The sequence below is a fragment of the Vipera berus genome (assembly GCF_964194415.1).
Source record: "Vipera berus genome assembly, chromosome: 12".
NCBI classification, from domain to species: Eukaryota; Metazoa; Chordata; class Lepidosauria; order Squamata; family Viperidae; genus Vipera; species Vipera berus.
In genome coordinates, this window is record NC_138215.1 from 18,500,416 (window position 1) to 18,515,136 (window position 14,721).

The 14,721-nt window shown below is 42.0% G+C and overlaps 2 protein-coding genes across 4 annotated transcripts; both read left to right on the forward strand.

Annotated features, from left to right (window-relative positions):
• Positions 1 to 1,316: 1,316 nt before the first annotated feature.
• Positions 1,317 to 8,733, forward strand: LOC308673408 (zona pellucida sperm-binding protein 3-like; the record flags this gene model as incomplete). Its single annotated transcript, XM_081337033.1, has 9 exons — positions 1,317 to 1,709; positions 1,846 to 1,964; positions 2,783 to 2,886; positions 3,350 to 3,527; positions 5,021 to 5,138; positions 5,245 to 5,336; positions 6,187 to 6,317; positions 6,649 to 6,771; positions 8,442 to 8,733. 9 exons carry the CDS (start codon positions 1,317 to 1,319, stop codon positions 8,498 to 8,500), a joined length of 1,317 nt encoding a protein of 438 aa, XP_081193159.1. The 3' UTR covers positions 8,501 to 8,733.
• On the forward strand, positions 8,727 to 14,392 carry COMMD4 (COMM domain containing 4). 3 transcript variants are annotated; one of them, XR_014027737.1, is made up of 9 exons: positions 8,727 to 8,807; positions 9,581 to 9,652; positions 9,860 to 9,925; positions 10,239 to 10,278; positions 10,931 to 11,050; positions 11,645 to 11,725; positions 12,285 to 12,461; positions 13,059 to 13,200; positions 14,359 to 14,392. XR_014027737.1 is itself a non-coding variant. In XM_081337747.1 (8 exons), exons 1-8 carry the CDS (start codon positions 8,805 to 8,807, stop codon positions 13,097 to 13,099), a joined length of 600 nt encoding a protein of 199 aa, XP_081193873.1. In that variant the 5' UTR covers positions 8,727 to 8,804; the 3' UTR covers positions 13,100 to 14,383. The 3 variants fall into 3 exon arrangements, 2 of the variants coding, with proteins under 2 accessions (XP_081193873.1, XP_081193874.1); XM_081337747.1 differs by having other exon boundaries at positions 13,059 to 14,383; XM_081337748.1 differs by lacking the exon at positions 11,645 to 11,725 and having other exon boundaries at positions 13,059 to 14,383.
• The last annotated feature ends 329 nt before the right edge of the window (positions 14,393 to 14,721 follow it).

The window sequence follows — 14,721 nt, forward strand, 5'->3', positions numbered from 1 at the left end:
TCCTGAAGTATCTGGGTTGTTTTTGAGGTCAAGCTTCTATCCTGAAAATTACATATTGGGAATGTGAGATTATTAAGAACAGGCTCCTTCAACAGACTCCTTTTCCCACCATCAGTGCAAACCCATAAAGCTACATTATCCTCTTGAGTTTCTCTTCTCTATTTTCTTTGAAACCTGGTCATGCACCTGGTGATCCTTTAGCTGCATGTATTCTTCTCCTGCATTGAGTCTGAAACCACAAACACATTTTGCTGCTGTCTCTTAGAAGCTGACCTTCACACACGTGTACAATACCTGGTTTTTGTAGAGAAAATGGTAAGGCTAGAATGCAGAATAAAACTATTTTTAAGGCAGTGCTTCTCAATCTTGGCAACTTCTCTCGGCCTCATTTCCCAGAATTGGGAGGGAATTGAGGTCCAGACATTTTCTGGTTGCCAAGAAGGGAAAGATAAGATCTGTTTGTCTTTCCTACAAATACCACATTGTTATACAGCATTTTTTGGGGGGGTGGGGGTGGGGGTGGGCAGAAGCCTACTATAAAATCCAAGCAGGGATACTGCATCGAGCCATCATAGTTTATTTGTAGCTTGTGTACGGTCCCACTTCCTTACGCGAACTTGAGATACCATATCAATTTAATCAGATAACCCAAGCGGAGACTTCTTGATCAAGCAGCACTTTTATTTGATCAAATCAAGCAGCTGGGTGGCCAACAAACTGGAACGCTGGCAGAGTGACATCCAGAAGTGCCACACCTTTTAAAGTTGGTAGCATTGCCTTATAAACTTTGTTAGCCCATGAAAATCAGACAAGAGAGCCATTACATCATAAGAAAGACATCAATCATTCTTGCACACTCCCTTATTCCCCCCTTCAGTATATCGCATCCATGTACACGATTCTCAGGCTTGCATGAAATTTCTCTGGTGCAAAGCTGCTTGGATGAGAAGCAAAATCTTAAAGAAAAAACAACCAAAAAGTCTGCCTTTTGGAAAAAGCACCTTTGGAATACTCAAATCCTCTTTGGCCCTATGCAAATCTAAGTACTTTCAGAAGAGTGGCTGAAACTTTTAACCTACATTAATCTCTTCTTCCTCCCTCCCTCCCTCTGGCTACAGAGCTCTTGCAGCTGGAGGAGATGCAAAACTTCCGTATTTTTTGGGTGCTTTGCAGGATTTGCACTGGCTGCAAAGGGAGCTGATTAGCTGCCTGATTATCTCAGCCAGGTGAGGGAAGGTTGGCCTTCAGGGGTTGGAATAAAAAGGATCCTGGGCAGATGTTGGTCTCTTCTTCTCTGGCTTCCTAGAACAGACAGGATGGGACTGTTACAGAATCTGGCCATTGTTTTAGTTTGTTGGGTAATTGGGGAAGTGGCCTCCTTGGATCCCTGGGGTTATGTCTGGGAGTATTATAACACTCCTGCCCCTGCAAGGCAGCCTTATATACCTGCTGGAGTTGAGACTTACCCTTATGCTTGGGTAGATGCTTCTCAGGCCCGAGCTTTGTCCCTCCTGTCACCTGTGCTGGTCCAGTGTGGAGAGGCCCAAGTGGTGGTGACTGTGAAGAGAGACCTGTTTGGCACCGGGAGACTCGTCCAGATAGAGGACCTGAGTTTGGGTCCGTCTGGCTGCCAACCCATGGCCTACAATGCTGCCGAGAACACGGTGATTTTCAATGTAGATCTTCATGAGTGCGGGAGTGTCTTGCAGGTAAGGGTGGAAGATTCTGCAAGCCTGTGTTGTTTTTCCCGTGCCAAGAAATTCCCCTTGTAGATTGCAAGCACTAAATCCACTTCTGGTTTATTGCTGCATCTCCCTTGTCCCATCTTTCCTTCTTTTTCTCTAGATGACTGCTGAGTTTCTGGTCTACAGCATCAGTCTCCATTATAAGCCCACCCCTTCTTCCCACAGTGTCATTGTAAGAACCAGCCCAGTCGACGTCCCCATTGAGTGTCACTACCCAAGGTAAGTTCGGAGGATGAAACTAACCAAAATGTGGGGTTGGCTTGACTGTTTAGGGCAGGGGTCTTCAAACTTGGCCCTTTTATGATCGTGGACGTCATCTCCCAGAATCTCTCAGCCAGGCATGCTGGCTGAGAGATTCTGGGAGTTGAAGTCCACGAGTCATAAAAGGGCCAAGTTTGAAGAGCCCTGGTTTAGGGGGAGAGATGGTCACCTTGGGGGTGGGAGATGAGAACATGCTGTTGGATAAAAGAACTGAGCCATCTCTTTCAAGCTGGTGGTCCCAACTAGTTTACCATAGCTGCTAGAGCAATGGCGCCATATGGTTCATGGAATAAATCAGTGTTACAGAGTTAGCATGAGACACAAAATGAAAAACCAATTAACCCCAATTCATGGCTTAGAATGGACCCAGAATTTGGCAAGGTTGAAGGAAGAGACTTGCCTGCTACTTAGGTGGAATCCTTGATGATGAGTTTGATTGTGTCTAGAAAACCACCAAGCTTGGAATGCATCAAGGAATTCATAATCCTGAGCTATAAATATTCTATTCCAGGGCTCTTCAAACTTGGCCCTTTTATGACTTGTGGACTTCAACTCCCAGAATTCCTCAGCCAGCATGCCTGGCTGAGGAATTCTGGGAGTTGAAGTCCACAAGTCACAAAAGGGCCAAGTTTGAAGAACCCTGTTCTAGAGGGTGAAATAGCGTATCATTTTCTTCACCCAAGGCAACAGGATTTCTGAGACTAGCCCTGGTGGGGGGAAAAAAACCACTAAATCACTTGTTCTCTTTTGGAGACTTTACCTGTCTTTATTTCCAGGAGAAACAATGTAAGCAGTAATGAAATCAAGCCAACATGGATTCCGTTCACATCAACTATTTCTGCAGAAGAAAAACTACGTTTCTCCTTGCGTTTGATGAATGGTACTCCTTTTTATGTGGTTGCTAGGAGTTGGAAATGACTTGATGGCCCATAATCACTTCCAGAAACCCCCTATTTTTTCATGAGTTTCAGGAACACGAGGGTCCAGTGAGATTAAACCTTAATTGTACACAAATAACTTTTTCTTCACATTAGCATTAGTCAAACCATTTTTTAACTGTTGGTTAAAAAAAATTGATTCCACTTTCGCATTGCTTTGGGAAAAAATGCAGATATCGGTGTACTTTCTGGATTCTGCATATTTCAGAAGACTGCAGCCGATTCGGTGGTATACAAAATTTAAAAATGGTTTGACATGCCAATATAAAAATTAGGATTGGTTTGCATGGGAGAAAAAAAAACTATTTGTCCAAGTTGCATTCCTGATCTGAACTGGGCTCACTTAGGTTGAAACTTGCATCCAAGAAGTCCTTCCATGTTGGGTATGATGGTTTTGGCTTTCAGATGACTGGAGCGCTGAGAGAGCATCCAATGGCTATCAGTTGGGAGAAATCATGTATATTCAGGCTGAAGTAATTGCAGAAAACCACACACCTCTCCGGCTCTTTGTTGACAGCTGTGTGGCCACGTTGAGCCCAGAGGCAGATTCCAGTCCCCGCTATCCCATCATTGATTTCAAGGGGTAAGAATTCTAACTATCTCTCTTCACACTTGCACTGAACGTTTTTATGTGAGAGAACTCACTGCTCCTAGAGATCTTAAAGTTGCTTGTTCAGTAGCAAAATTGCACTATGTCCACCTAAAATGGTCATCACTATGGGGTAGAATGACCATCAGGAGCAATATCCTTGCTTACATATGAAAATTGCTAATAAAGGAGAACATTTCGGTTGAAATAAGGGGTCCTTGATGCTGCTGTAACCTAGTTTGGGTGATGAAATGTCTGCAAGAAAACAAGCTCAAGAACCCCTCATGAAGCTTGCTAAATTTGTATGAAGAATCGGGTTCTTCCCTTTTTATCTTTTGCCTTCTGGCCCGTACTTGCAAGGAAGTTCTTGTTCTATGCTTGCGTCCACAAAGAAAGCCATCAACTCACCCCCATTATCACGGCTGGGTTGTTAAATCTCCTCCAGACCTGCTTTTCTCTCTCTATTGCATAAAAATTATATTTTAACTTGAAGTGATGGCGTTGATTGCTTTGGTTTCTATCTATCCCCTTGTGCAGGGGTAGGCAACCCTGGCTCTTTTATGACTCATGGACTTCAACTCCTAGAATTCCTGAGCCAGCTATGCAAATTCTGGGAGTTGAAGTCCATGAGTCATAAAAGAGCCAAGGTTGTCTACCCCTTGTGTGTCATTTGTGTTTCGGTGTAATCCAGCAGGGAATGTGGTTTCCCCTGGTCATTTTGAAGGGTCAGATGAAGGAATACACAAACAGATGAGGTCCCGGGGGATCAGAGGAAGGAACGTATGTGGAGATAATATGAATTCTGAGAGAAATATTTTCTCTTGTCTTCATGTCACGGCCTCCAAACAAGCGAGAAAAAAAGCTTTTCTTTCATCCTGCTTACTGTCCAGTGTAATAGGGGGATTTGCAATACAAGCTTCCTAACAGTTGCCAATACTTGATAGCATTACGAGGGGGGCTGCGGTGGAAAGAGGGCAGGGGAGGTATGGGTCAGAAACCACTTAACCAGGATGTTGGATGCAAAATAGCTCACTTGCAAGAAAAAAAACCCCAAACCACATAGCTAGAACATAGAACTAGAAACTTTGCAAGATAGCCGTGATCTGGGATAGGCAAGGGCATTATTAGGAGGAGGGCAAAGGGATGTATTATGATTCAACTTCAACTGTAAAAAAATGCTGTAAAACTGGCCTTGGCTGCTTTCAAAGCCAGCGTCCTTATTTCTTGGTACCAAAATAATTCTCTCACACCTTCTGTTTGGTGATCCATTGGCTTCGACACCAGGTTTTGGAGACAGTTTGGGGGACAACAATTTCTGGGCCATACTGGGAGCTTTGGGGCTAAAGAACAGACTCGCAATTTCATTGAAACACGAGGTTCAGATAGGCCTGTTGTCTGCACAAGCACGCTAAAATGCCGAGTGCACTAATGTGTAACCAAGTGTGTCAATAGCAGGAAGCATTGTTGACGGGTGTTGTGTCCTCCAGCTGCCTGGTAGATGGAAGAGATGATTCCAGCTCAACCTTCTTAACACCAAGGCTCAGGGACGACATCCTCCAATTCACAGTAGATGTCTTCCGGTTTAGCGAAGACCCCCGAGATCTGGTGAGAGGTTTTCTTCTGAAGCCCAGGGCTGAGCAGCCATATTTTTGAAGTTTCACTCTTCGTCATGCCGTAACCTAGCTTAAACCACCTTTTATCTTGTTCCTAGATCTACATCACCTGTCATTTGAAAGTCGCTGCGGCTACTCAAGCCCCTGATCCTGAGAACAAAGCTTGCTCCTTCCATCAGGCTAGTAACAGGTAAGCAAACGGACATTCCTACAGGGTGATGCCACTGTGCTAAGCCATGTGTCATTATAGGAGGACCTTAGTAGGGTTAGTCGACCGAAATGGGAACATGCAACTAGTTCCTTTGATATAATTTATCTGCTTCTTTGGAGAAAAATGTTTTAGATTCGTTTTATTTTGGAAGACTTAGTGATTATCTTGTTTTGAGCTACACACCAATTGTTTGGAAATCTGTTTCTAACCTAACTGGCTATTGCATACTGTTCTGATTCCAAGAGAGATTAATTTATAAACAGTAATGACCTTCTCGGCTTCATACAGTGGTTTGAAGAACACACTTTTCCATATTTGAACACGTATTCCATAAGTGAGTGTCCTGATAGGTGAACCTATTAGAAATCTCAACTTTGTATACTAGTTCATATGCCTGATTTTTCTCTTACCCCTTAAGCTAACCCCTCTATAACAAACGTTAATATTTTGAATAAGTCATTTAAGAGGTTAAGGCTTAACTTATTAAATGACATTCAAAATATTAACATTTGTTATAGAGGGGTTAGCTGTGCTTGGTACAAATAGAGTAAGGATATTTTGCATATGGTGAACTTAAGAGGTTTGCATAAACCACAGATGGCGGAGTTCATTAAGCAGAAACCAACCTGGGTTCCAACTTAACAAACTTGTAAGCCCAATTGCTCTTAGGCTAAGTAGATCAATGGTTGAACCTAAGAAATTAACTACCAGTAATTTAGGATATAGCCAGGTATCCATCCTTTGGTCTATTAAGAGGGGAAAGTATTGGATGAATTCTCATTATATAGGCGCAACCTTACAGGAAATGTTTCCCTTTTTTTCACCACAGCTGGGTTCCAGTTGAAGGAACAGCAGATATTTGCTCTTGTTGTGAAACCCAGAATTGTGTTCGAACTACCGGTCAAGCCATCTGGGACAGATGGGGAAGAAGATTGGGCAGAGACGTGGCTGCTAAATTGGGTATGTAATCAAGATTAGGCGGCATAAGAAGAGAACTATTTCCTTGAATGATATTCAGAAGTAACTGTTCTACTTCTGGAAATATTAGAAGAGGGTCAATCATGTCACATTCTCGGAGATTGCCTGGACCAAGTCCCTGTAGTTTTCTTGGCAAGGTTTCTCAAAAGTGGTTTGTCATTGACTCTTTTCTAAGACAGAGAGAAGGTGACTGGCCCAAGGTCACCCAATTGGCTTTGTACCTAAGCTGGGACTAGAACTCATAGTCTTCCAGTTTCTAGTCTGATGCTTTAACTACTACACCAAACTGGTTGTTAATCTTGTTCTCGTGCAGATAAATCAAAGGAGGCAGATGCTGACGTGATGCTCGGTCCCATCCTCATTCTTGACTCGTACATGACTTCCAGAACTCCTCCTGATAATCAGAATAAGAATTTGGTCTTCTCAGCAGAACATGGTACTGTAACATGTTAATTGTGGAGTTCAAGCATTGTGTTAATCCATGATTTGATGACTAAACCATAACCGGATATATTCACACCACTTGCTAAGTCAGAGGTGCGTGGCTTTTGTAACCTTGGGGCTGCAACAGGCCCCAGAAATTTTCTGTGTGATTACAATCTTTTGATCTGACAGTCTGCAACCATTACCCTCACTAGACTTAGTATTAACTGTATGAATTTCAGTGAAATTCTATATAATTGTTTGACTTGGAGCCAGAAGAATGGAATTGGTTGAAGTTCCCCTTATTCTTTCAACAGACTGGCAACAATCTCGCCCAATTATAAATTCACATGGAACTTTTGTTAAGACCTTTGACAGTAGCAGGAGATTCTCCAAGCAGAAATTTGGGATAAAAGTCACCTCAATGGCACTTGCTTATCATTAAGTTGCACTCTTTAGGTTTGAAGGGAAAGGAATCCAGAATGTTAAGCTCTTTCTTTTCTACTGTGTATGATATTCTTTACTTTTCATTTTCACTGCAAAAAAAAAGCTGTTTAAGAGAATTCAGTACTGTTCTGTTTTGTTTTGTTTTTTACAGGATTTTTCCAAATTCCTTGGATGCTGGTGGGCATCATCCTGATAGCCCTTACTACAAGCTTGGCCCTGACCACTCTAGGAATCTTTTGTACTAGAAAAAGACGTTCTAATTTTTCTTAAGATGTTATGCAATGTGGAAGAAAGTTAAAATAAACAAATCAAGGTGTAAAAAAGACTTGTTTATTGAACAAGGTTGAGGGGGAAAACATAATGGTGCTTGCATAGAAAACATCTCGGAAGCATCAAAACCAAAGATTAGGTGATTTGTACCTGCTAGGACTGTGCTCTCTTCAAAAAAATTATACAGAATTCCTTCGGACTTCACATAACCATCACACCTCCCTGCTCTTAAATGAAGTAAGGCTTGATTTTTCAAGGCTGCAACTGAGCCTGAAGAACAAGGGGTGATTCAAGAGTTGCATTCACTATTAAGATTGCAAAGATACTTTCTTATAACTCCCATTCAGTCCTCTATGGGTCCTCCTAAGGTTGTGGTCTAATGTTATGTTAGGATATGACTTGCTTCAAAGTTGTTTAAAAAATAAGGCCATGTGTGAACTTGGTTAATTGTGGTTTAAATCAAACATTTGGGTATATGCTAAGTATATTTAGCTTAAATCTTTAATATCACTTAATAGAATTGCCTTGTAAATAAAACACAAATTAACTGAACGATGAAAACTAGGTTTCTTGAGAACAAACTAGTCCATTGACTCTCATTTCCTATTTTAAAGTTTACCCCTCAAAATTACCAGCTCCTCTTATCATGCTGCAAATTTACTCATTTATTTAAATGTATTGCCCAACCAGCTCCAATGAATTCTGGGCTGCCTGCAGAACTAAAGAACATTAAAAACAGCTTAAAATATTGAAACGGATTTATTTTGCAGATTTGGGAGGAAGACTACAGTGAAAAGCAGAATAAGGGCTCTGATTTTAAAAAATGCTGCAGAGAAGCCCAGTAATTTCAAATACAACAGAATAGTTTTGTTTTGACCAAGTGTGATTAGACACGCAAGGCGAGATTTTGAAGTAAAGGCTGAAAAAAGGATTAAGACACGCATTAGCTCTTTTAAACATCTGCAGGTCCCACGACCAACAGGAGAACACGTGTCGCTACTACAGCAAGAAGCAAGAGCCTCTGACGGTCAGCTGACTTGTTCACGGTCAGCTGATTACAAGGGAAGCTCTTCAGGGATTGGCTAGAAGAAGCAAACTAAAAAAAGAAAAAAGAAAATTCTTCAGGGATTGGCCAGAAAAAAGTAAATAAGGGGAAGCTCTTCAGGGATTGGCTAGAAAGCAGACAGCTGGAAAAAAAAGAAGCTTTTCACGGATTGGCTAGAAGGAAGTCAGCTGATACAAGGGGAGCTCTTCAGAGATTGGGTAGAAAGGAGAAGTCAGGTGACTCGCTTTGTAGAGGGAGGCGGCTGTCGCTCAGTTCAAGGGAAGATGGTGAGTTGGGGGAGGCGTGGGGGGAGGGGGGAGTTTTATTGCTAGCAAGGCGGGAAATGGGGGGCATTTTAAAGCAGGGGTCTTCAAACTTGGCCCTTTTATGACTTGTGGACTTCAACTCCCAGAATTCCTCAAGCCAGCGAGCCTGGCTGAGGAATTCTGGGAGTTGAAGTCCACAAGTCATAAAAGGGCCAAGTTTGAAGACCCCTATTTTAAAGGATTAGAGGAGAGTGCAAAATCTTAGTAATTCTAAAATGGGTGGACTTCAATTCCCAGAATTCCCCCAGCCAGCTTGAATTCTAGGAGTTGGAGTCCACTTATGCTGGCTGGGGGGAAATTCTGGGAGTTGAAGTCCACCTATGCTGGCTGGGGGAATTCTGGGAATTCAACAACAACAACAACAACAACAACAACATAATAATAATAATAATAATAATAATAATAATAATAATAATAATAATAATAATAATAATAATAATAATAATAATAATAATGATGATGATGATGTTGGAAGGGACATTGTAAGTCATCTAGTCTAACCCCCGGCTCAGGCAGGAAACCGTATACCACTTATGCTGGCTGGGGGATTTCTGGCAGCCCATGCATGCTAGCTGGAGGAATTGTGGGAGTTGGAAGTCCATGGGTGCTAGATGGAGAATTCTGGGAATTGGGAGTCCATGCATGCTAGATGGGGGAATTCTGGGAGCTGAAATCCACCCATCTTAAAATTGCTGTGATTGAAAAATACTCAAATGTTTCTTTCTTCCTGCCAGAGGTTTCGATTCTGTGGAGATTTGGACTGTCCTGACTGGGTCTTGGCAGAAATTAGTACTTTGGCTAAAATAGTAAGTGATTTCCCCCCCCCCTCTCCCCTTGAGTTCCATGAATATTTTAATTATTTTAAGGTATGGGAGTTGCTGGCACTTTACTACCTACCTGAAGCTGGTTTTGCCCCATTGTAAGATTTGGTCTGACAACTACCGTTTTCCATGGGAGGATTTAAAAAACCCCCGAAGATGATGGTTATGACACATTTTTTGTCTTTTTTCCAGTCTTCGGTGAAACTCAAGCTGATCTGTGCCCAGGTTCTGAAAGATGTGCTTGGAGAGGGTATTGACGTGAGTTCATTCTCAATCTCTTTTCTGGATACTTGCCAGACATGGTTTGCATAAATCCAGAATCGGTAAGAGAAGCACTTTCCGATTAAACCTGTGGAACGTTATTTTTTAAATGATAGATTCACAAATCAGTTGCCCCCATTCATAATTGTGTTTCCATGGCAATTGAGTGCTTAGATTAGTGGCTCCCAAAAGGTGTTCTGTAAATTGAAAATTCTGTGATGAATAAAAAAAAACCTTACTGCTGTTGGGACTTCCCCAATGTTAAGTTTGAGCTGAGCTAAACTAGAAATTGTTCTTTTGTCTCTCTCAGTATGACAAAATCCTGAAGTTAACATTGGATGCCAGGTTTGGTGAGTGTCCTTCCCTTCTATGTTCAAAGGCTAAGTTAGGATACAGCTAAGCCATTTCCTATCCTGCCAACATTTCTCAACTGAAAATTGAGAATTGGGGTTGCATTTATTTCCTGAGTTTAGTATTGGTGCTGAAAGCAAATTTGCGCATGGGGTGTGCACGCAAAGTGCTGTGGTTCCTTACTTCAAGTGGTATCTTTTGGCAAGAGACTTGCAAAATTGGTCATCTCCAAGCATCCAGAAAAATATGGCAGATCCTGTACAGTATCTCTGCCTTACATGTTCATTCCAAAGTACAGAGACGAGTGTTTCTCAACCTTGACAGCTTTAAGATATGTGAACCTCAATTCCCAGAATTCCCCAGCCAGTCATGATACTGACATAGACTGGTTACATTCTTTTCCAAAGTGTGGATCCCAAATAGGTAAATTTTCAACAAAATGATAGTAGTTTCAACAAACCTACACAGTTTTGGAGCCATTCATGGCCTTGGGCTACAGATAGAGTGGTGTTTCTCTACCTTAGCAGCTTTAAGATGTCTGCAATTCAACTCCCAGAATTCCCCAGCTAGCATAAATCACTTACATCCTTTTCAATAACATGTGTTAGTCTGAAGCTCAGATAATTATATTTCCTTTCTTTTCTGCTGCAGAAATTGGAGACGTGAAAGCCACCGTTGCCGTTCTCAACTTTATTCTCTCCAGTGCCGCCAAATATAACGTGGACTCCGAGTCTCTCTCCAGTGAACTTCAACAGCTGGGGCTGCCCAAAGGTGATTTTGGGGGTTATTGCTTTTAAAAATGCAAAATGTTAACGGTTCCTCAGAACTACCTCTAACCGTAAATGAAACTTTAGAAGTTGACTGAGTTAGAAGCCAGTGGGAGAATGAAATTAGGCATACCAGGGTTGGGGAACCTTGGCTCTTTTATGACTTCTGGACTTCAAATCCCAGAATTCCTGAGCCAGGCATGCTGGCTGTCTGAGGAATTCTGGGAGTTGGTCCACAAGTCATAAAAGAGCCAAGGTTCACCACCCCTGCGCTATATGAATGAAGCCAAAAATAGAAGTAGAATTCCAAATAACTTGAAAAGTTGCGTTCAGGATTTTTCATATCTAACTGGTGGATTTTTATTTTTTTTAGAGGAGGACAAGATTAAATGGGTTTAAATGGCCAGAAGATTTGGACTCGTAGCTTAACAGTGCAGGGGTCTTCAAACTTGGCCCTTTTATGACTTGTGGACTTCAACTCCCAGAATTCCTCAGCCAGGCACACGTGCCTGGCTAAGGAATTCTGGGAGTTGAAGTCCACAAGACATAAAAGGGCCAAGTTTGAAGACCCCTGACTTAGTGGATGTTTTGGTTGCAGAGCATGCTGCAGGATTGTGCCGGTCTTACGAAGAGAAGCAGAGCTCTCTCCAGGATAGCCTGAGGAAGTGCAGTCTGAGATGTAAGTCAACCTCCTTTGCCGGTGACAAAACGAACGCTCACTTTAGGAAAACTGTCCTCTGCATCCTTTTCCCCACTGGGCTGAGATGTTTTTGTTTTCTTATGGGAAGATTTCTCAGCACCCCAAGGGAGAGGCTTACAGATTGATTGGAGAAAGATTCTGTAAAATGCCAACAAGGCTGAACCGCCCTGTCAAGGAACACACAAAGCTGCTCTTCTTAGACTGGAATTTTCACACAAAGCTGCTCTTCTTAGACTGGGAGTATACGTAGTCCTTGATTTATTTATGACCAGACATTTAGCGAATGTTTGAAGTTATGACAGACCCTTAAAAAGAGATTTACGACCCAGATTCAAAGTTTTGATGCCTAGACCCACCTCTAGTCACATGACCGCATTTGGGGCACTCAGCAATAATAAAAATTGCAGTAGATTTTGGAAGCTGCTGCAACCTATGACTGGGTGAATTCCTTAGCCATGCTCTTGGCACATTCAAGAGGACTAGCATCTTGCACAAACGATGTGCCTAAACGTTTGTTTTTGTTTTTTTCTGCCTGCAGTGAGTTGCCTGGATTCTGTTTCATGGAGAGTGGATTATACACTTAGTTCTAGCGAGCTCCGGCAGGTCAACGAATCTGTCGTTCACCTCAAGCTGAATGTGAAAGATGTTGACCGGAAGGTGACCGAGCCTGTGGCAATGACGTTGTCGGCTGAAAAGTTTCGCGTCTTACTTGCTGGTGAGGAGCTATATATTTTTTACAGCTTGGAGGTGGTTGCTTGTGTCTGCCAGAGCCTTATAACCAGAAAGGCATCAGGAAATCCCTTAGCTCTATTTAAAGAGGCAAAACAATCCAATTTCTCTTTTAAAATCTCCAACCACAGCAGTCTCAATCCTTTACCTTTCCATCTGCCTCTTTCTAGTCATCGTAATGGGTACCACTTTGTAGAGGAAACAGAAGCCAGAGGTCGAGACTGCTTTATCACACACAGCACGGAAAGATACCTATTTTAAAAAGGAACAAACCTTACGGTGTGTTCTTTAAGAATCTGAACAGGGTTGCAGTAGAATCCTGGTGAAAATTGTTCAGGATGACCCATTTTATGGCATCCCAGAGACATCCCTGTCCTGGCCTTGGTCTGCTTAATATCATTCCTGGCAAGACATAAAGCAAAACCTTTGAAATTAAGACATTTCACGGGAGCAAAGGGATATATTTATTTTATTACATTTTTGTGTGATTCTTGCTGGCTCCTGGGGGCATGTGGTCTTTTAGGCCACTTATATTTGTCGTTATATTCCGTTCTTTTTCTTTTAACCTCCTATTTTCCCTCAGAACTAAAACAGGCTCAAGCCATCATGAAAACCCTCGACTAAGGCACTCCGGATGCTATCAGGTCTAGTCAGAAGAAGCTTCATTTTGACCACAGACCAAAATGTCTCCACTGGATAGTGATCTCCCAGCCTACAAGATGCGAGTAAAGCAGCCAGATGTGCTTAATATCCATTTTCTAATAGGCCAGACCAGCAAAACCAGTGTGTGTGTGGGGGGGGGGTATCCGGAGTGTGGTAGTATACGGTCATCTCGGTCGCAAACGTCCAACCGCTACCTTAGGAGAAGTCTATCTTTTTTTATGTTTTTTCATTTGAGCATCAGTTGTCAAGGGAAACCTAGCACAGGTTTTGCTCTTGTGGCTCTGCCTCAGAAATATGCAAATGCTGCCTTGTGGGGTTTTTTTTCGGTATTTCATTAAAAGCAGAAAATTAAATCTTACATATATGGCAAAAGCTACCTTTGTTGAGTCTGTGTATTGGGCAAAGCTGGGGCCTCATTGCTTTGGGCTGGAAGTGAGATAAATAAATGGTTTGACGTTTGTTTTGAGTCCCGAGCGAGGCACATAAGCAAATTAGTTGAAATCGGAATTTCTCAACCTCAGCAACTTCTCAGCCGTGTGGACTTCAACTCCCAGAATTCTCCAGCCAGCATTCTGGGTGTTGACTCCATACATCCTGGCTAAGGAGTTCTGGGAGCTGAAGTCCACACATCTGAAAAGCTGCTGAGGTTGACATACGCTGGTTTAAATCAAATGCCGTCACTCAGTTGTTCAAGCCAGCCACCTCCTGGCTTAATAGTGTAAAGCATTTGAACAAGGACCAGAGAAATCCAGGTTCAATTACTTCCATACCCACAGAAACTTAACTATGGTCTGTAAGGTTTGGATAGTTGCTTCTCGGCCCAGCCTACCTCACCGGGTTGTTGCTATGGGGGGAAAAAGGCTGAAGGAAGCTTCTTGGATCTCCTGCCTGAAAAGCTGTTATATCTCAAATACATGAATAAATAAGTGGGCATTTGATTTGCTCAGTCCTAAAGGCAGTACCCATCTTTCGCCCCTGTCACACTCAGCATTGACAACAATATCAACCCTGGGTATCCCAGGAGGAGCCTCCCAAGTGGTTTTATAGGTTTAAATGATGCCTGTTCTTCTATTGGGGGGAGGCGTCTTACGTTTTTATATATTTTTTGTTATTGATGTTTATGATTATTTCTCTCATTATCTTTCAGATTTTTTTATAGTATTGTTTGTTTAGCCTTGTGATAATGGTCTTAATTGTTACTATGTTTGCCTGCTGCCCAGATTCTAATAAAAGAGAATATTTGCAGCTCAGAATTGAACTGTGGAGTTCTTGGTGCTGTCTCCGCTGGGTTGTTTTCTTGCAGACATTTCATGACCCAACTAGGTAACATCAGTGCTGAGCTAGAGTCTCTTTTGGATAGAAGAACTATACAATACAATAACTATACAATAACTTTTAATACTATGAATTAATCTGTGGGAAAGAATAGAATAGAATAGAATAGAATAGAATAGAATAGAATAGAATAGAATAGAATAGAATAGAATAGATGTATTGTCATTGTGTAACTTACAACGAAATTAAATGCTGTCCACAGGGTTTTAGTACACACAAAAACAAGTAAAAACATACATTATATATAC

What these genes read in the sequence shown, in the direction of transcription:
- COMMD4 (XM_081337747.1), top strand. An exon ending in AACATTGGATGCCAGGTTTG is followed by an intron (nt 10,279 to 10,930) that starts GTGAGTGTCCTT and finishes TTTCTGCTGCAG; the next exon opens with AAATTGGAGACGTGAAAGCC. An exon ending in GTTTCGCGTCTTACTTGCTG is followed by an intron (nt 12,462 to 13,058) that starts GTGAGGAGCTAT and finishes ATTTTCCCTCAG; the next exon opens with AACTAAAACAGGCTCAAGCC.